Below are 21,338 nucleotides of genomic sequence, written 5' to 3' on the forward strand. Positions count from 1 at the left end.
TCTATTAATTTAATTAAAAGGTCTACTAAACTAAAGTGCCTGCCAATTCCTTATTTTGACCTTGGATTCCTAAATCTATTCATGACTTGCCTTCAATAATGTTTACTGTTAGATGATCTTGACTTGGACTCAAGCTCTTTCACTATGCCAGGGATTCTCAAACCTGGAGGTAGGATATCCTACAACTAACTTGGAGGGGAGTGGGGCGATTAGCAGATTTTTAAAAATCTGATGAGGCATATTCAGGCAAAACCCATTTCAAACTTTGCTCCCTGTTTTCCCCAAGCAAAGTTTTGGCAGCACTCATGATTTGTCTGTGCCCTGCCCTTTATTTCTCATTTTGCCTGCCCAAGCTAATAGGAGGCAGTGATATATAGATCAAAATGTAATTGTTACCACGTACATTATGGGTTTATTTTTTAGGTTTATTCATTGGAGAAGGGTGTCACATAAATTCATTTACCATTTTAGAGGTGGTAATACCTCAAATTTTGAGAATTTCATTGAACCAGAAAACCATACCCAGATGCAAAATCTAGGAGACAACTAGATGGTAGATAATATGGGAATGATACATTTAACACCATGAAACAATGATATCTGCCTATCCCAGCTCCTTAGGAAGGACTCGATAGGTGGATAAAAATGTTACATCCAATCTAAACATCTGGATTATTAGTGAACAAAACATAACACCGGTAATACTGTAGTTATTTAATCATTTGCTCATGCTATCAAACTCTGTAAAGCACCCCCTTTGCGTGGTTCAAACAACAGAGAAAAACATGTTCTAACAAATACTCCTAAATCAGTACCTGAAACAAGCACTGGATCTAACTCACCTGTGTTTTTCCACCAGTTTTCTCCTGAATAGCAGTTGTAGAAATTGCACAGCTGACAGCAAAAGTCTTAAAAAATGAACTGAAGACATTGCATAGCCCAATTGCTATTAAATCCTGTACATGATAAATAAAGATAAACCGACTGGTATTCAGATTACTGTACTGTGAAACGTACAGTACGTACTACAAATAGTTTCCGCTAGAAAAAAACCAGGATGACATGCTTCAAAATATCAATATATTCTTATCATTTATAACCAAAAGGTGTTGCTGTTTTAGGAAGACATTCAGTCATTACAGTTAATGTACCTCTTAAATCATTTTTTCCCTTTTTGGAAAAATGGCTCCTATTGCTTTCTTGAATATGCTTATATTTGAACAATATCTGGAGCACTCAGAGAAGTCCACAGGGAGGATCAACAGCATCACAATGGTGGGCATGACTTCAGCAACCAAATTCCCATTCCTTTTTACATGTATGTAAAATGTGCAATGCATGTGCAGAAGGAGGAGGGCTTTGTTTGCCAAGTTCTGTCTGCAATTGTGATGTTGACACACCACTGTGGGTGTGAAGGGACTTCTGCCTAATCATGTTCAAAATGTGTACAGTATAGTCCAGTGTTTCTCAACCTTGGCAAGTTTAAGATGTGTGGACTTCAACTCCCAGAATTCCCCAGCCAACATGACCAAGAACTAGATTTCCATAAATATCTCTGTTCTAGTACATAAAGCCATAGTTTTAATGGGCAATTACTTTTTCTGTTGTTGTTTCTTTTTGGACTTGTAACTTTGATATGATTTTATATGTTGTAATAGGCTTAAAGTCCTTCAGAATAGTTTAATTGCATTACAGATGCTGTCACATTTTTAATCATGAGTAGCCACAGGACTTACTTAATTTAATTTATTTAATTTTGGTCTGCCTGACTCCAAACAACTTTAGGCGGCTTGTAATATAGTAAATAGATTAACATGCAATACAATTTTAAACCAAACCAACTGTAGTGTATGCGGCTAAAGCATACACAGGCTGTCAGCACAGCAGGGGGCTGGACAGCTCCAGGCCATAACCGCATTTGGCGGGAAAGCCTGGTTTGAACGAGTTTGACAGCCCCGGGCTATGGCCAGCTCTGGCGGGAAGCCAGGGTTTAAATCTATTGGCCACCTGCACTGGCGGGAAGCCCAGGTTTGAATCCATTGGTTGGTTTTCACCTGGGCAGGTATAAAGGTACGCCAGGTAACCCCCTCTCCCCAGCTTTGTTCCTGACCTCAATAAAGAAGTTACCACCCAGCTGAGTGTCCGTCTCTGTGTGCGCCCACGCTACTTTACACCAACAAAAAAATAGATAGGAAAGCAGATAAAGTACAATATGGCAAATCTGACCATGATGTGGGAAGAGCCAGGTCCTCAAAGCGCTCTGGAACACTTATTAGTGAGAGCCACCTGGATATCGGGGGGGGGAGCTCATTCTGGGGACAGGCCTCACAACAGAGGAGGCATACCTTCAGGCTCCTGAAAGATGATACTGTTTAGCTGAAGGGACCAAAGTGTGCCAACCTTTCGCTGACAGACATCACAGGAGATAGACATTCCTTCAAATTACAATTTGTCTGCCACATAGTGCTTAGTTTATAGGTCAAAGCCAGCACCTTAAATCGCAACCAGAAACACAGTGGATGAAGTATACCAGTCACTGCCCATGCTGCTGCATTTTAGACCAATTGAATCTTCTGAGGATTTGCTTCACATAAAGTGCATTGCAACAGTCAAGTTGGGAGGTGACTAGGGCAGGAATGACTGTCTGGAGAGGCTCCTGCTCCAGAAAAGTGTGCAACTGGTACAACAGAAGAAACTATGCAAAGGCTTTTGACTGATCAGTTAAATTAGTGAAGAATTGCTTTGTTTTTCATATTTATCTCAATGTGTCCCAATGTATCTCTAATGTCCTTGGAGACAAATAGCAACTACAGAGTTGCATTCAATTTCTTGAAGTTTCTGCCTTGTGAAATATAACTATTACCTGAGTGTGTCTGATGTGATAGTTGTGAATACTTGCATACTTCTTTCCCACAAAAATGAGAAGGAAGTAGCTTACTATTGCCAGAGATGAAGCATGTAATATAAGTTTGTCCAGTTTTGAGAAGACAGGTAGAGTAGGCTTCAGAAACCTGAAACAAAAGTAGAGAACATACCTGAACACTCTGATTAGGACATATAAGCTGTAGCTCTATTTATTTACTGATTTATTACCATCTCTTTCAACCTACAATTTTGTGCACTAAGCAACTAGTGCTAATAATAAATATGTGCTTGCTTGGACTTCAAACATTGAATTTTATGTACTTATTATTAGCTATCTTAGAAACTTTTTCTGAAAGCTAAGACAAATAACCTTTAAATAATTTAAAAGTTTAAATTGAGCAATTGACAATATTTTTTCTCTAGTAGAACATAGAAGGTTTGGGAAACACTTTAAATTTGATCTTCAAAGTGTGCTTTGGATAGTGAACACAACGCCACCCTGTACTCACTAAAGCAGTTGTCTCTTTTCCAGAGGTTACACAACTAACCTTCCCAGCCACCATGTAATCTTGGAAAGGAGAGAGGTGTTTTAAGGTATTAAACAGACATCCCCATGTCTTCCAAAGCAACTTTCAGAGATCAATTTTGACATTTTACACCAGACATGTCAAACACAAGGCCCGGGGGCCGGATCCGGCCCGCGAAGTGGTTTCATGTGGCCCGCGAAGCCATCCTGGAAACAGTGAGGGAACGGCTCCCACTGCCTTGGCCCTGGCCCAGAGACCCTCCTTCTGCCAGAGACCCTCAGATCTGTCCCACTCCTACCCAGGCCTCCATAGGCACCCTTGATGTGAACGATGTAGAGCTGGCCATGCCCACCCAGTAGGCCATACGCACTCTAGCCACGCCCACCCAGTAGGCCACACCCACCCAGTAGGCCACGCCCACCCAGCCCCTTGAGGGCAACTGAAATGCTGATGCGGCCCTCAATGAAATTGAGTTTGACACCCCTGTTTTACACAGTACTAAAGAGTCAATTTACAGTTGCCTGAACCGTGGGATGAACAGCAAGTAAATTTGATAAGTAAAATAAAATAATACATTATTATTCTTAGCTCATTTTAAGAAGCATGCAGTAATTATGGCTCTTTATGAATACTGAGAGTCCACACATGACACTGATGGCTAGAACAAAGAATCTTTACACTGTTCAGTAAATGTTAACTCCTGTCCTCATCGGATACCTCTCAAAGAGAAATTATATAGAATATTTCAACATTGCTGGCTTGACTAAATGCTGTTGGTATGCACATGGCCACAAATAGAGATGGCAATGTAGATTTGAGTGACAAAATTGAAATATTTATAAGAATAAGAATTCAGGTTCATGCATTGGTAAATTTTTCACAGGAATTTCAAGCTGGAGTATTATTATCAAGAATACTTCTGTACCCAGTTCTTCAGTTTCAACATTATTTCATTTCCTCTTTCTTATTTCATTATTTTAATTTTTGGGGTTTATTATTTTTTCTTCCTTTACCCCACCCTGCATACCTTAACCTGAAAGGGAATAGTATGATAAATCCATATTTATACATGTATGAAAGATACATAATATTAGATTTAGATTACATACTTGTGGGGAGTCATTGTAAAAACTCCCTGACTGGATTCAGCATGTAGATGAGTTTGGGTAGAAAGCATTGTAAATACAATAATCTGTAAAAGAAAAAAAATGCATTCTATATTATTTGAGATGAATATTGTTTATTTAAATTTATTTCTATATTACATTTGTATACCCTCAAATTCAGCCTTGATTAATGGGAATTACAATGTCAATATCTATCTTGGCGTTATGGACAAATAATTGTCTTGTTGTGGCCAGACATTGAAATAGACACTAATAATATTCAGTGGTATAATGCCAAACAAGACAGACTTTTCATTAGTTACTACCAACAGTAGGACACAATCACCTGTGCAAAGATTAGTATTAGGAGGGGGAAAAACAGTTTCATGGTCAGAAAAGCATTTTCCCCCACAGCAAGTTTCGCTGATACTGAATGTTTAATGTTTAAATCTACATTTCCCAAGAATGCATTTCTAAGGACAATAATAGACCATAACACTACTAGACAAAATTGGGTTTATCACAATCATGAGCAAAATGTTCTTACTGTCACTGCAATGAAGGCAAAGAAGGGATGATGTGGTGTCCCCTGAATTTGAGGAATGTGATAAAACAAATTCCTCTATTTTATCAGAGGACCTGAAATAAATTATAATAAGGGACAATGCTTTTACAGATGCAGCATTTCCTTATCCTTAAGGTCAATATAATATATCCAAAATAAAGGAATAGCAAAATTCTTAAAAAGCAGTTCTGTGCTAAACAAACACAATGTTTGAAGGAAACTATTTCATGGATCCCTCTATGACTTCAAGTCATTTACAAAACTGTGACTCTGGGGGCATAAATGTAATTTTGTTGAAAAATGTCAGATATTTACCAAAACAAGTTCCATTGGAAACTCAATCGGATAGTGTTTATAAGTTATTTTAATGCATTTGCTGACCCTCAGCAATAGTAAAGAAAGCAAAAACAGCAGGATACTGGTGGAATTTGCTTTAGGAAGACCCATGCAGTAGTATACCAAATTCTGAAAAAAAGAAAAAGGCAGCAAAATGTTCAGAATTAATTCTTGAATGTTAATTTGCTGCTAATAATATCAAGGTAAACATCAACATAGTCTTTTAAATGACATAGTTTTTTGCTTCAGAAATAAATATATGTGCCTGTCTCACACAGATGACTCTAGGGAGCTTACAATTAAATCATGAACAGTACAAAACATAAATAATAATAAAAAGAGCCATACAAACAAGACAAACATTAAAAACTGTTATGTATTGAATATATATAAAGTTGTGTTAATCCCTGCTAAAGTGAAACTAACTTGGCTCCAACTACTTGTAAAACTAAAATGTAACTAACTCCAACTGTTTTGGAGGGAAACTTTGAACATTCATATTTGGGCGGGTTTTTCAAGTATTGTGATTGGTTAAGGCCCTGTGGGTTCAGAGTATAAATTACAGGCAATTGCCTGTAATTCTCCAGTTCCAGTTTGAGTCAATAAATAATGTTGTAACTATGCTGGTCTGCTCCTTGCCTACTGAAGCCCACTACTCAATAAAAACAATTAAGAACTAAAAACCATTTCATGGGTTCCACATCACTCTTTAATCCCTGGGCCAGATAGCAATACCAGGTCTTCAAACCCTTCTAGAAGATTCTTCCAGAGGCCAGCCTGTCTTAGAGGTAATTATTTTCCATAGGGCAGCAGAGAAGACCCTTGTCCTGGGTGCTACCAAATGACACTACTCTGTGGATACACACTACCCACAGCTAGTTTCTTCTGCTGAGCCTAATGGGGCAAGTAAATGCCACTGGGGTCCCTGAAATAACCCGACCCTGGTAATGAAGACCTTTATGCTATACATCTTTGATGTTATTCAGAAATTAAGTACCACCATGCTTAAAGGGGGTTGATTTGTCCTCACTGTTTTAAGAAAGCCAGTAGCATGTCATAAAGAAAATAATAATAACTAAAAATGGGGAAGTTAAGTCCCTGGTGAGAATTAGGATTTCTTGTGTGTGTTGTGACCGCTTGTTGTTATTTCATTTCAAATGAAGGAATTTGATAAAACTTTTAAGTAGTATCTTTCACTCTTCACGGGAAATACATCAGTACTGACTTCTACTTCTCCCCATTCTTGTCAAGAAAGAGGAAAGTTAAAAATAGCGGTTTTACTCACATAAAAAAATGACAATGGGCCTGCATGAAAATCAATTACAATTCCAAAGATGAAAGAGAACTGAGACATAATCACATGTAATGCTGCTGCTGTAAGGTAAGCATTCATGAGACTCTCTGAGACATATGTTGTAACAAATCCCAAACCAATGATCCCCAAAAGTAGCTGGAAGAAACAAAAGAGATGGTTAAAATAGGAGAAAAAAGTGCTTTTAAAGAAAATATATAGCTGCCCTATTTCTGCAGGAGTTTGCTATTATACACCTGAAATTTAAAGAAGCTATACTATTTCTCTAAGTGAATATTTTGCAAGTGCAGAAAAAAAATCATCTATTTTATCCCTCTAAATTAGTCAATGTTCTAAGATAAGTTGAAGTCAGGGACCGGTAGTTCTTCCTGGCCAGCAATACCAAAAAACAACAACCATACAAACAAAATTGGTGAAATTTCACCAGATAATTATCTTGGATGAAATCTTACAAGTTTTCATGTGAGATAAACTGAAACCTTGCATAATTCTGGTGAATGATTGAACTCTTGAATGATTTCAATGTCTTCAGGCAAAATATCAGCTGATTTAACTTCCATTCAACTTTTGTGCTCAAATAGGTATTTATTACGTGTTACTGCATTTTTATTCTGTCTTTGAAAATATCAAGAGTTTTCACTCTACATGAGGTGAGATGTAGGGAACTTAAAAGTCAGCATTTTCTGCCAGAGCTCCCACTCCTATAGAATCAGTTATTCCCGAAAATAAGATTAGTGTCCTTGTCACTATTATTCCCCATTGACACATACACACACACACACACACACACAGAGAGAGAGAGAGAGAGAGAGAGAGAGAGAGAGAGAGAGAGAGAGAGTATTATTAACTTAACTGATGTGGCATTAAAGCATTTAGAATAAATAAATAAAAATATTGCAAGAAAAAAAAAGATAATTCAAGTGTGTTTCCTACCTGAATAATCCCAACTAAAAATGTAGTAGATGCAGTGTGAGTTAGTGCTTCCATATAATTTTGCATAAAGGTTTCATCAGAAATGTTGGCCAAACTGGCATTAATTGGTAACTTTATTCTGAAATTAAGATTACTCTGAAAATTTGCTGCCATTGCATTAAGAATGCTGAAAGAACCTGTTGCCAAAAAGCAGAAATTCAAGATAAAAGCCAAAGCCATTCAGCTACATATTAATTGTCACAAGGTAATTCTCATCATTTCTCTAAAGACCCTGAAGTATAAAATGCTTTCAGAATACCAGTTTGGTGTAGTGGTTAAGGCACCAGGCTAGAAACCAGGAGACTGTGATTTCCAGAGCCACCTTACGCACGAAACCTGGCTGGGTAACTTTGGGGCAATCACTCTCTCTCAGTTCACCTCACCTCACAGGGTTGTTGGGGCAAAATAGAAGGAGGAAATAGTATTGGTTATGTTAACTGCCTTAAGTTATTTATAAAAAATAATAAAGGCAGGTTATAAAAAAATCAACAAACCAACAGACAAACTGCTTCTCTGCCTATTATTTCTACTGGTATTCTGATGTCAGAAGTTACATCACTGGGCACTCAAAAACAGTGATGCCCAAACCGTTGTCCATAAATCATCACCAGAGAGATTCACCAGATTTACAGGAACTCTGTGTTAACCCTTGTCAGTTGGCTAGACAGCAGGGGTAGGCAACGTTGGCTCTTTTATGACTCGTGGATTTCAACTCCCAGAATTCCTGAGCCAGCCATGCTAGCTTAGGAATTCTGGGAGTTGAAGTCCACGACTCATAAAAGAGCCAACATTGCCTACCCCTTGGGCTAGAGCCTGATCCTAACCTAAGCACATCCAGCGCCAACTCATGTTCACCATTAGTCAACCACCGAAACTATATAGCTCCTCTAAACTGGTATCATATAACTTTTATTTCAATCGAGAGATTTAACTCAAGAGATTTATGGTGTTTACAGACTAGTGGCATTCAATTAAATACTTTGCTTTTTACTATCTAGGCTCAAGAGACAATCCTGGGCATCTCCAATTTTGATTGCTTTCATCAAAATAACAAAGTGATATCATGCTCTAATGCTGCAAGCTGTGCAACTTTTCGATGGACATGTCACAATGCGCCTATAAATGAGTGCTTGTGTCGTGATGGGATGATATTGGTTTCACCAGACTGACCAATTTGACATCTCTCCCTGCAGACATCACTGGAAACACTTTTGGCAATAAGGAGTATGAGACTGTGATATCTTCTCAACCCCAACCTGTCTGGTTTCTATAAAATGTCAAAATAATTGTTTAATCTGCTTTTGTTTTCACAATTTTTCAGAGTACTTTTGCTGTCACTTACCATCCTGGGTTATTGTTACTTGTTTGCAAAAATGACATAAAACTGGTTCATAGAAACATAGAAATGATAATACAAACAGCAATATAAACATTGAAATTCAGAAAACTGAGAGAACAGATCTTTAAAAATGTCACTGACTATGCATCTACATAAGCTATACTAAGTGGAACTGTGATATCATATAAGCAATATGGAAACTATAAATAGGAAATAAACTGATGAATATTTAAAAATAGGATTTCATTGGCAGGAGATGCACTTCGCTTTAGGGGATGTAATTTGTCAAATGATGCCCTCAAACTACAAGTTGTTATTATATGACAAAAGGTACATAAAATAATTCAAATGCTCATATTTAATTTGGGGTTAATTTGAGAATAAAAAATCCAATATAACTTCAAAAGTTTTCTTAACGTGAAGAGATTGGGAAGATGCACACAAATGGAGTTATAATAATTTTATTTGCTGAAAAAACTGAATTTCCATTCTCTTGAAGGAAAAGGTGTATACAGTAGATGGTACTTTTGTTTAACAGGATGCTCCCTATCTTTTTCAATATTTATTTACCGGCCCATGAAATGCCACTGAACTATCAGAAAGAACTAATTATTTACAAATTTATTCATTATTAGCAGTCACCAGTATCTAATAAATTAGCAGTATTTAGCTATCAAGGGCTCAAGAAATTTGGAATTATAGAATCCCAGAATAGGAAAGGACATAGGAAGTCTTCTATAACTTACATTCATTATTTTATATCTCATCTTGTAGAATGTAGAGGGCATATATATCTGGAGCTGAATTGGTTCTAAACTGAAAATAATTCATTTGCTAGAAATATTGTAAGCTCATCTCATTCACCTCAATAAATCTTGTTAAAAAAAACTGTCAGACATGTACTTGATGAACAATCACTTTTCATTCTCAGACAGCTGCCAAAAAGACAGGCCTATTAACTAAGGTGCAGCAGAGTGGAAATGAGAGTAGAAATGTGTATGTAGCTTTCTTTTCTCTTCCAAAGTATAATCACTGAAGTTGGCAAAGCAAGAGTCAGTCATTTCCTAGGCTAGCGAATCATGATATAAACATGTCTCAGTTACCCAAGGCCAATAAATCAAGTGTTCATTAACTTAGAAAGAACATAGGGAAAAGCCTAGAATTTGCAGCAAAATTATACACAAAGGTTCTGAGTTCATTGTACTGCAATAGGCAATCAACTGTTGTGTCTAAAACTTCATTTTTGTTTTGGAAAACAGATGCTCATCTAGCCAAGTCACATCTGAGAATCTTTGGACAAATCAACAGATCAAGTGAGGAGTAAAGAGTTAAGCATTTGGAGTGCTGTGATTTGCTGTTGCACTCTGCTGTCTGAAACAGAGGAGCCTGAAAATGGTAAGAGACCCACCTTTATCAGCAATTTTGCCTGGATTTCAGAGAACAGCCCTTTACAATTTATTCTCTTCACACAGAGTGATTACGAAGAGAAGTTACAAAGAGAGAAATCATTTATTTAGCTTCCAAATTTTTACAAATAAACTCACCTATCTAAATTGAAACAAGTATAAAATACTGCTAAGAGAAGAATCATGGAGAACTTACAAGAATCATGATTTTTTAAATGAAACTAATTAATTGCACAGATAAATCAAACTTGATATAGTCACTTTTTAAAATATTTATACAATTTTCTTTAGCTTTGTGAATTATTTGATGACAGGTAATAAAATATGGTATTAACAGAAGACTTAGAGATAAATATGAAATAAAAGTCAATATGTTTGAAAGTATAAATTAACAAAAACAAGGTTTTTTTAATGAATCAGTACATCACTTCTAATGACAAATAACCCCATATACCTTTAAATGGGATGAACAGATAGCATAGTACTTACCAATAGACATATGTTGTGAAGTTCCAAATATGACATACATTAAAGAGCAGCAAAATGCAGAATAAAAATTATTTATAACTGGAATTGGTAATCCGGTTAATGCTATTCCTGATAATCCTATAAGGAATGCATATTTTAAAATATACTCTCAAAACTGATAACAAAGCAAAAAAGTTCATTGCCCATTTGTAGGGAAGGAAAATCCAACCTGCCCTATTTTGTTATAATTTCTTATTCTAATAAATAATCTGTTATCCTTATGACTTAGACCTCACTTTAGAAATCTATAACTCTGGGAAAGACGGGAGGAAAGAGGACAACCAGTGACAATGACTGCATTACCGGAAGACCCGAAAGACCAGGCTGAGGACAAATTATGGTCATTAAGAGTCCATTCCAACTTGATGGCTCATGATGAGCCAATCAATCTTCATACAGCTCTGTTTTCTGGGAAGAGCATCCACCACTGCAAGATATATCTAAGTAAAAAGCCTGCTTTTTTACCTCTGCTAAATCTCTCTGGATGTTGCCTATATCTTTTCCTCCAACTATTTGTTAATGACACATAAAGGGGAATCTAAGGAGCCCGATTATTGTATTTTCTTATGTTCTTCCAGAAGTGGGCAAGGGGCAAAACGTGGCAAATGAATACCAGAGGTGGAGCTGGATTTGAGTGAGTTTTTCATCATCCTTTTCTGGTATAGCCTGGTATAGCTTCAGAATGACTGGAATAGCTTCAGAATGATCTGAAGGAGCACTTTGGACCCAGGTAAGATTTAGACACAGTTATTCACTTAATCATAAATATCCATTAGTGGTCTTGGATACATGTCTAGTGAGAACAAAACAGGCAAATCCTTGCCTGGGATAAGGGTAGAATGTAAAGATGTTAAATGTAATAAAATGTATGTTAGTACTATCACCACGACTACTACTAGAGATGCTTCAAAACTTGAATGATCTCAGTTGCTGCAAACACACAAAACAAGCATTTCCACTAGAACAGCCATGGTATTTTAAGTTCAAAAACCCTTTGGACTCTTATGCTGCCATTTCATTTTGCAGGTTTCATGGATCAGAGTCAAATATATGTAGTATGGCCCTGAAATAACATTTTATATGTACACAGTTGTTGGAGAGAAGAGGGAGAACGGAATGGTGGCTCCGTGCCCAATGCTGTCTCAAGTTAATTGGAAGGCAGCAATTTCTATTTCCATTAGAACTAAAGCTAAGAACCAATCATATTTCTGGTGCGCTTGTCAGAAACACTGTTGATTGTCAGATGAAAAGTACAATTAGCAGGTCCCAAGCTATATACTTCCTGTTGCTATATCTGGAGTAAGCACACAAAGAAAGCCTCTTTTTTCTGTGATACAGATTCTAGTCTAGTGCATCACAGGCTACATTCAGATGTTCTTTAATAATGTATGAGCAAATCTTGAAGCATGTAAAAGGATTCCATTTTTACGGACAATTTGTACTAAAGAATATTAATTTTTGAATCATAGATGTTTTTGTTTATATTGCTAGTTTATTTTAACATACATTGAAATCCATTATATTAATTCTTGTTTCATTGTTTCAGGTTAGCATAGATGTAATCACTACATCTATTGAACTGACCTTAGCTGAAGGTGCCTTTTCCTTTACAGATTCCTAGTTTTTAAACTCAGGTAGTCCTCGACTTACAACAGTTCATTTAGTGACCATTTGAAGTTACAACGGCACTGAAAAAAGTGACTTATGACCTTTTTCACACACTGTTTTTCACTTATGACCACTGTGGCATCCCCGTGGTCACATGATCAAAATTCAGATGCTTGGCAACTGACTTAGATTTATGACAGCTGCATTGTCCCGGGGTCATGTGATTATGTTTTGTGACCTTTTGACAAAGTCAAAAGGGGAAACCAGATTCACTTTACAACTTAACTGTGGAGATTCTCTTAACAACTGTGGCAAGAAAGGTCGTAAAACAGGGCAAAATTCACTTAACAACTGTCTCACTTAGCAACAGAAATTTTGGGCTCAATTGTGGCCATACGTCAAGGACTATCTCTATCAGAGGCTGTTTTTGTTATCTCATTCCAATCCCCATATGCTTTTATTTAGTATAGAGCAGTAAAGAGAGCTTCAATCTAGGTCAGGGGTAGGCAACCTTGGCTCTTTTATGACTTGTAGACTTCAACTCCCAGAATTCTTGAGACAGCATGGCTGACTCAGGAATTCTGGGAGTTGAAGTCCGCGAGTCATAAAAGAGCCAAGTTTGCCTACCCCGGTCTAGGTTATACTTCCATATGTAGAAAAGCCTGGAAAATTATCCATCTTGAAAGTTTTTAAACAGAAAATGAGAAATGGACTTAACTTACCTTGGAAAACCTGCACCATCCCTACATTTATGCCAGCGTGTATGTCTCCTAGAATCCATTCAGTAATACGATAAGTATAAAGCCAGTTTAAAATAGGAAACATCTTGAGTATGTATTTCCTGAACCGTGCCCATGAGAATCTGAAATAAATTAGATTGTACAGCAAGCCAATCTTTTATCTTGATAAAAAAAGGTTCAGTTTTTTTATGATACATACTGAGGTAATCTATAAACCAACAAGATACTCTGCCAGTCATCAGTCCTGTATGTTTTTGTTAAATAATAGTCAAATATATAATTCAGATTAGAATTCTATGTAACCTTCCCTCAAAGTTAGTCCCATTAAACATAGTGGAAACCAATTTCTGAGCAAAGGCATATGGGATTGTGCCAAATGAGAATAATTTTAAAATGATATACTTGTATTCCATTCTAGTTATATTTTGTTATGTCTTATTATTTTGACAGTGCTTTTCAGCTAAAATTTACAATGGTTGTAAATTATGAACTAGAAACTATACTATCATAAAGGTAAAAAGGTAAAGGTTCCTCCGCACATGCGTGCTAGTCGTTTCCGACTCTAGGGGCCAGTGCTCATCTCTGTTTCAAAGCCAAAGAGCCAGCGCTTGTCCGAGGACGTCTCCGTGGTCATGTGGCCGGCATGACTAGACGCCAAATGCGCACGGAATGCTGTTACCTTCCCACCGTAGTGGTCTCTATTTTTCTACTTGCATTTTTATGTGCTTTCGAACTGCTAGGTTGGCAGAAGCTGGGACGAGTAACAGGCGCTCACTCTGTTACGCGGCACTCGGGATTCGACCCACCAAACTGCTGACCTTCTGATCGACAAGCTCAGTGTCCTAACCCACTGAGCCACCGCATCCCTTTTATACTATCATAGCCAACACTAATTCAAGATTAATTCTTCAAAGACCTCTGAACATGTATCTTCTAAGTCATTTTTCCTAAATGTAATAAATCCTAACAAATCTGGTTCCTTTATTATGTTTTATGCTATCCTAAGCAGGAATTCTTCAGCCTCTATGGCAGAGGTCCTCAAACTTGGCCACTTTAAGACTTGTGGACTATGGCCAAGTTTGAGGACCCCTGCTGTATGGACTAGAGTAGAGGAAAAAACAAAACAAAATGCTTATAGAACCAACAGGGACACACTACTACAGGGCATTCAAACCTGTGGCCTAGAAGTTGCAAGCAACCATGGAATGTATTTTATATGGCCTGCAGCAATACCTGGAAGAAAGGAAAGCCCTATATACATCTTTCAGCTGGAGAGGTCTAATCCAAAAGAAGTTTGCGTAGATATCCTTGCCTATTTCACTTGGTGTAACAAGAAAAACAAAGACAAATTAGACTGACGGGATGATAGAATCAATGAGGAAAGGAGAAAGAGAGTGCAACTGCTGGAATTAGAGTAACAGCTTGGCACTTTGAATCTTCTCCAGGGCCACGGGGGAGTACATATTTAGTATTTACCTTCACCAAGATTATTGCAGACACTGAGGCCAATTACTCAGAGTGAGATTAAAGTACAGCTTTGCAATTGGGCAGGGCAGCCCAAGGCACAGCTACACCTGTCCTACAGGTGCCACTGCAGCCAGGACAAGATTGGAGCTTGCACTTCCTCATGTATTTGTTCTCTCTACCACTGTTGCACCTCCTCCTTGCTAGTAGTGGTAGCTCCCAAGGTAACTGTTGTAAGGACTAGAGATTTTTATTTCAGTGAATGGAGACTTCCAATGCTGTGGCCTCCAGGTGAATAAACCTGTCCTAATGTGGCATTTGTAAGGGTAGAGTTCTAGACCCCTGGTATAGATGCTCCTTCAAGGCAATTGAACATTTATGTTTCCAAACTGAGCTTGGTGGGGTCTAATAATCCACATTAATCAGAACAATTGGAGCTGAGAAACCACATGTTCTCAAGCATCATACCCAGGTACATCTTGGAATTATGCCAGCAATTGTCCAATACAGAATCAGTTTAGGGATTAACATCAGATTTTGCAGTAAGCAATGTGGTCAGCAGCTGCCAATTCTGCCTTACCCAATGTTGCCTATGTAAGGGTAGAACTCTCTGACATTGTAATATGTCAGCAATGGTATCCTGATGTGAAGCTGTAATCACTATCTAAAGGTAAAGGTAAAGGTTCCCCCGCACATGTGTGCTAGTCGTTTCCGACTCTAGGGGCCGGTGCTCATCTCCGTTTCATAGCCGAAGAGCCAGCGCTTGTCCGAGGACATCTCCGTGGTCATGTGGCCGGCATGACTAGACGCCAAAGGCGCACGGAACGCTGTTACCTTCCCACCGTAGTGGTCCCTATTTTTCTACTTGCATTTTTACATGCTTTCGAACTGCTAGGTGGGCAGAAGCTGGGACGAGTAACAGGCGCTCACTCTGCTACGCGGCACTCGGGATTCGACCCGCCAAACTGCCGACCTTCCGATCGACAAGCTCAGCGTCCTAACCCACTGAGCCACCGCGTCCCTAATCACTATCTAGCCCACCTTAAATTGGAACTACGTAGGTTTTTCCACATATTTTCTCGTTTCCACTCTTCTCTTCATTACTGCATTTTTATTACACCTGATTTATTGGACCACTGGAGCTAATTTAGCTTTACATAAAAGAGAAGAAACTGTGCATGGTGACGTCTGTAAACAATGATAACAGTTTCTGATATGATACAGAAAAATGGGGTTTATAGTTTGATCTAGAAATATAACAAAGTGATCAAGTGTTGAGAGGAACAAACTTCCTGACTAATCTTACCTGCATTGGATCTTTCGTCCAGGTTTAGGGCTTTCAGATTCCTTGTTGAGCTGGGAATACATCTTTTGGTCATGCTCTTGTTCAAATTCTTCTTCATTGTACACCTTTCTGTTGATGTTATATGTCACCCTTAGTGGCACTCTCTCACTGATAATATTTATATCTGGCTCCATTTCATTATATTGATCCTGACATTTTAAGAACAAATCTATTAAAATGAAAGAACATTTTATTTTGTGTCTCTTTTATGCTACTGTTTCCTGGCTCACAATACTTCTGAAACTCAAAGGCTCATGTTCAAACAGAATGAGGCTGGTTCCTATTTGTTAGCCTCATTGTTACTGTGTAATATCTGTTCTAAGAATTAGAAAACATTCAATAAGGAAAGAAAATCATTTGTGAAGTATCAGACACAGTTTAAAAATAAAAAGCTGGACTGTCACCACTGGAACTCTCCTATCTCTCATGCTTTTTCTTAAAATAATATTTATTTAATGCAGTGTGACATTTTAATGCTGTTAAATAGCAGGTTCTTTGGCACAGGAATGAAGACGTGAAGCTGAGTACAAAGTAACTCATAATTTATTTTGTGCTGAAACTGTACTGGGAAAAGGCTGCAACTAGCCGCAATATATATAGTCTAGCCCCTAGGTGGCAGCCAATAGGTTTGAATCAACCATTGCCGCCTGGAGATAGCCAATTGAAGCACAGGAGACTTGTAGTCTGGGTTGCTGGAGAGCTGTTAGCTGCTCCAGCAACCCACGTGGTATTCTTTAAGAGCCCAGTATATAACACCGCTCCCCTCTTAGACCAGACCATGATAACACCAATTAGTCTCAACAATTGTCAAGACTTATTATCCAAACACACTAAAATAAAAGTGATAATAATAATATATTATTATAAAAATAATAATAAAAGTAAAAAAAATGTAGGTTACAATGTTATTAAACAACATCTCAATGAATACGCTTCAAAAATGGTACTTTTAGACAGTTACATCATAGCACTAGTTCTGTAGTGTGGCAACAGCAATTACAACAATATATAGCTCTTTATTTTACAACGTAATCTGCAAGATATGAAAGAGGCTTGTGTGCCCTAGAGGAACGTCTTGGAGTTCCCATCACTTTGTGGTCTACCAGCTTACCCAGTGAGCTGGGTAGACTTGTGCTGGCCTCTCCAGGTTGGCCCACCTCAGAGTCAGACTGTTCAGCAGAGTAGGCACAGTGGTTGCTGAAGTTTGGTTGGCTTGCTCCTTCAGGGGACCCATGTTGCACTCCAGGGCTCCCCAGTTTCCCCTCCGGTTCTGCCTCAGTTAAGAAGGAAAAGTCCTGATAGTCCATGTGAGGACTGGCTTGGCCGCAAGTTTGAGGACCTTGGGAGGGACTTATGATGCAGTCCTCACTTAGTGGCCATTCTGGAAACCATTTCCTGAGCTGATCAATGTGTCGTCTGACAAATCGCCCTCCCTCCAACCCCACTTCATAAGATAGGGGTCCGGATGTCTTGGTGATTTGACCAGGAACCCACAGATTCCTATGACCATAGTTCCTGGCCCAAACCCAATCACCCATGTGCAGCCCCCTCGGGGGTTTTGGTCAAGAGGCTTCTGCTGCCACTCTTATCTTGATGCATCCTGTCCAGTTTAGTAATCAAACGCCTCCCCCAATGTAGTTCTGAAGGACTTTTGTCTGTAGCAGTGCAGGGCGTAGAATGCTGACAGAGTAAAAAATCTACCAATCTGTGGTGCCAGTCACCTGTAACAATGTGCTTGAGTGCTTCCTTCATTGTCCTCACCATGCGTTCAGCTTGACCATTAGAAGATGGATGAAAAGGCGCAGACATTGCATGTCTGATGAGATTAGCTCTAAGGAAGGCCTGAAATTCAGCAGCAGTGAATTGAGCCCCATTTTCTGAAACTAAGACATCTGGCAACCCATGTGTAGCAAAGAGTTTTCTCAGCACCTGGATGGTCCTAGCAGTAGTCATGTTAGGAACTGGAATTACTTCCAGCCATTTTGAGTGACCATCCATTACTATAAGGAAGAGCTGTCCCTGAAAGGGCCCAGCGTAGTCTATGTGAACCCTAGACTAGGGAGTGTATGTTTCCTCCCACTTGTGAACTGGAGCCTGTGGCATTTCAGGCCTTGATTGCTGGCATGTATAACAACCATGGACTTGAGCCTCAATGGCCTTATCAAGGCCAGGCCACCAGAGGTAGCTTCTAGCTAAAGCTTTCATTCTGACAATGCCTGGATGGCCTTCATGTAATGATTGTAAAACCCTGTCTCTTAAGGAAGTGGGAATTATGACTGTTTCTCCATAAAATGCACCCTTTATGGGCAGATAACTCATGCCTCCTTACAAAATAGCTCTGAAATTCTGAGCCTGGACTTTTATCCAACCAGCCCATGTATACCCATGACAACACTCTACTAAGTATTTTATCTGTGGCAGTTTCAGCAGCAATGTCCCCTGCATAGAGGGGAAAATCAGGTATGTCCTGTATGGACAATATTCTAGCAGCTGGAGCTGGAGCTGGATCCATTAGTGGCTGTGGTAGTCTGCTGAGGCCATCAGCATGGACGATTTCCTTGCCCGGTTTGTGAATTAATTTAACATTGTATGCAGATAGGAAAATAGACCATCTCAGCATTCTTGGAGATAGTATGTGGGGGGTTTGTTTGTCTGTTGTGGAAAGTCCCAACAGAGGTTTGTGGTCAGTGTATACTGTGAAATCCCTGCCATATAAATAGTCATGGAATTTTTTTATTCCAGCAACGATGGCCAGGGCCTCTTTGTCAATCTGAGCATAGTTGCGCTCAGCAGAGGACAATGTCCTTGAGTAAAATGCTATAGGAACCTGTTTCCCATTTTTTTCTATGTGACTTAAAACTGCCCCCACCCCATAGGGAGATGCATCACATGCAAGACATACAGGTTTAGACTCTTTGTAGTGAGTTACAGTGGACTTTTCTGACAATAGTGCTTTTAAGTCCTGGAAACTCTTTTCATGTAAGTTAGTCCATTTCCATGGAGCTTTCTTATCTAGAAGCCTGTGGAGGGGCTCTGCTATTGCTGCCTTATGAGGTAGAAATGTGTGATAGAAGTTTAGGAGGCCCAAGAATGCTTGTAGATCTCCTTTTGATATGGGCCTAGGAGCCATTTTAATGGCCTTCACTTTAGAATCAGCAGGGTGAATGCCATTAGCATCAATTCAGAAACCCAGGAATTCTGTTGAAGAAACCCCAATACTACACTTGTTCTTTTTTAATTTGAGGCCTGCTTCGTGAAGCCTCTGCAAGACAGCCCTGAGCCTACTGGCCAACACTTCTGGGGATTCCCATGCAATAAGAACATCATCAAAATAAGGGCAGACGCACTGAATACCCTTGAATGTACGCTCCATGATTCCCTGAAAAATACCCGGTGCAACACTGACTCCAAACTGTAAGCATTTAACTTTGAAAGCCCCCATGTGAGTCACAATTGTTTGAGCCGTGGCTGTGGCTCATCAACCGGCAATTGCTGATAGGCTTGTGCTAAATCAAGTTTAGCAAAAATAGTACCCCCTTGCAAGGAGGCTAAAATATGATTGACCACTGGGACCGGGTAAGCGTGTTGCTTGAGGGCTTTATTTAGAGTGCATTTATAGTCAGCACAAATGCGAACTTCCCCATTGGCTTTAAGTGGGGTGACTATAGGAATTTCCCACTCCCCACCATCAACAGGCTGTAACATGCCCTGTTCTACAAGCTTATCGATTTCGGAATCAATTTTATGTTTTAAGGCAAAGGGGACCCTACAAGGCTTAACCTGATTGGAACTACGTTAGGATCTAACTTAAATGAGATAGGCGGGCCTGTGTATGTGCCTAGGGTTGAATCAAAAACATCCACATATTCCTCGCATACTGACGCGAGGTCTGCAGTTTGTGTCCGGTTTATGCCAGTAAGCTGAATACCTAAGGCATCAAACCAATTGAGTCCAATGAGACTCGTTCTCTGGCCCCCTACTACTATTACATCCAGGTGCCCAAAAAACCCTTTAAACTTTACCAACAAAGTGGCTTCTCCCATAACTTTAATTTGAGCATTTTGAAAATTCGTTAGGATTATATCTGAGGGTCTTAGTTTGGCCCATTTGTTACTGTGCCTACACATGAAGTTAAAAGTGTCTTGAGAAATAATTGAAACTGCAGAGCCAGAGTCCAATTCCATCTTACATGGAACTCCTTGTAGCTCTACCATGAGCTTAAGTTTGGGTTTGAGGGGGCGTCGAGCCCCAGTGCGGCATACGCTTCTACGGCTTCTGAAAAAACCCACACTAACTGGACCATGGGACCCAGTACCTCTCCTAGTCGGTTCTTCCGGCTGGTGTTTGGGTGGCCGGTCTCTCTGGCGGGCTCTGCAAACCAATGTGATGTGGCCTGTCCTTCCACAAGCTCTGCACGTGGCTGATCGAAATCTGCAGTTGGCACGAAAATGGTTGCTGCCACCCCCCTTATATCTCGGTAAGAGAACTGCCTTGTAATTGTCCTCTCACTGCTGGCTATTGCGGTGTTGCGCGTTGGGCTGCTTTTGGAGTCGGATGATTTCAGGTTCTTCCTCCGCGGAGAATTCTTCGGTGCATTTGGCATCCTCACGGTGGACCGTTTCTTCAAACTTTGTCGATTTGGCAGGCTGCACTGTTTGAACGGCACCCCCAGCAGCTTCGTCGGCCATCACCTTGTGTTGTGCTTCAGAAAACGTTAAATTTGGCCTAGCAAAGAGTCTCTGCTGAAGTGTTATCTCCCGTAGGCCGCAGATGAGCTGGTTGCGTAGTCGCTCTTCTAAATTTGAAAATTTGCAAAGGCGTGCGGCCTGCCTCAGGCCCGCTATGAACTCAGAAGCTGATTCACCTGGTTGCTGCACTCTTTGGTCGAACTTGAACTGCCAAGCCATTTCAGACATCTTGGGCTGGAAGTGCCCGGTTAGCTTCTTTTTGAGGTCTGCGTAGGAGACTGCTTTGATTGGTGTTGGCGCAAAAAGGTTCTTGGCCAAATCAAAGGTTGCTGGGCCGCACACACAGAGTAGCGTTGTGGCCTTCAGTCCTTCTTCTGTGATCTGATTGGCCCTGAGGTAGTTTTCTACCTGTGATAGATATGATGGCCATTCCTCCGGGTGTTTCACGTCGAATTCTCTCAGTTTCCTGACCTTCGGCATTCTTTTGCTGGTTCCTGCATTCTTCTGGATCCTGCTTCCAGGCTCAGGGAATGAGTC

The 21,338-nt window shown here is 39.6% G+C and overlaps 1 protein-coding gene across 1 annotated transcript in view; it reads right to left on the reverse strand.

The window, feature by feature from the left end:
- SLC26A8 (solute carrier family 26 member 8) overlaps positions 1–16,247 on the reverse strand; it is a gene marked incomplete at both ends in the record, with an annotated part of 31,187 nt that extends 14,940 nt beyond the window's left edge. The window contains 9 exons of the mRNA XM_081325481.1: positions 843–956; positions 2,864–3,011; positions 4,502–4,584; positions 5,379–5,528; positions 6,685–6,849; positions 7,645–7,820; positions 10,918–11,034; positions 13,287–13,426; positions 16,075–16,247. Of these exons, the coding sequence (XP_081181607.1) occupies positions 843–956; positions 2,864–3,011; positions 4,502–4,584; positions 5,379–5,528; positions 6,685–6,849; positions 7,645–7,820; positions 10,918–11,034; positions 13,287–13,426; positions 16,075–16,247 (1,266 nt within the window). The remainder of the gene's footprint in view (positions 1–842; positions 957–2,863; positions 3,012–4,501; positions 4,585–5,378; positions 5,529–6,684; positions 6,850–7,644; positions 7,821–10,917; positions 11,035–13,286; positions 13,427–16,074) is intronic.
- Between the last annotated feature and the right edge of the window lie 5,091 nt (positions 16,248–21,338).

Source organism: Vipera berus (assembly GCF_964194415.1).
Source record: "Vipera berus genome assembly, chromosome: 3".
Taxonomy (NCBI): Eukaryota; Metazoa; Chordata; class Lepidosauria; order Squamata; family Viperidae; genus Vipera; species Vipera berus.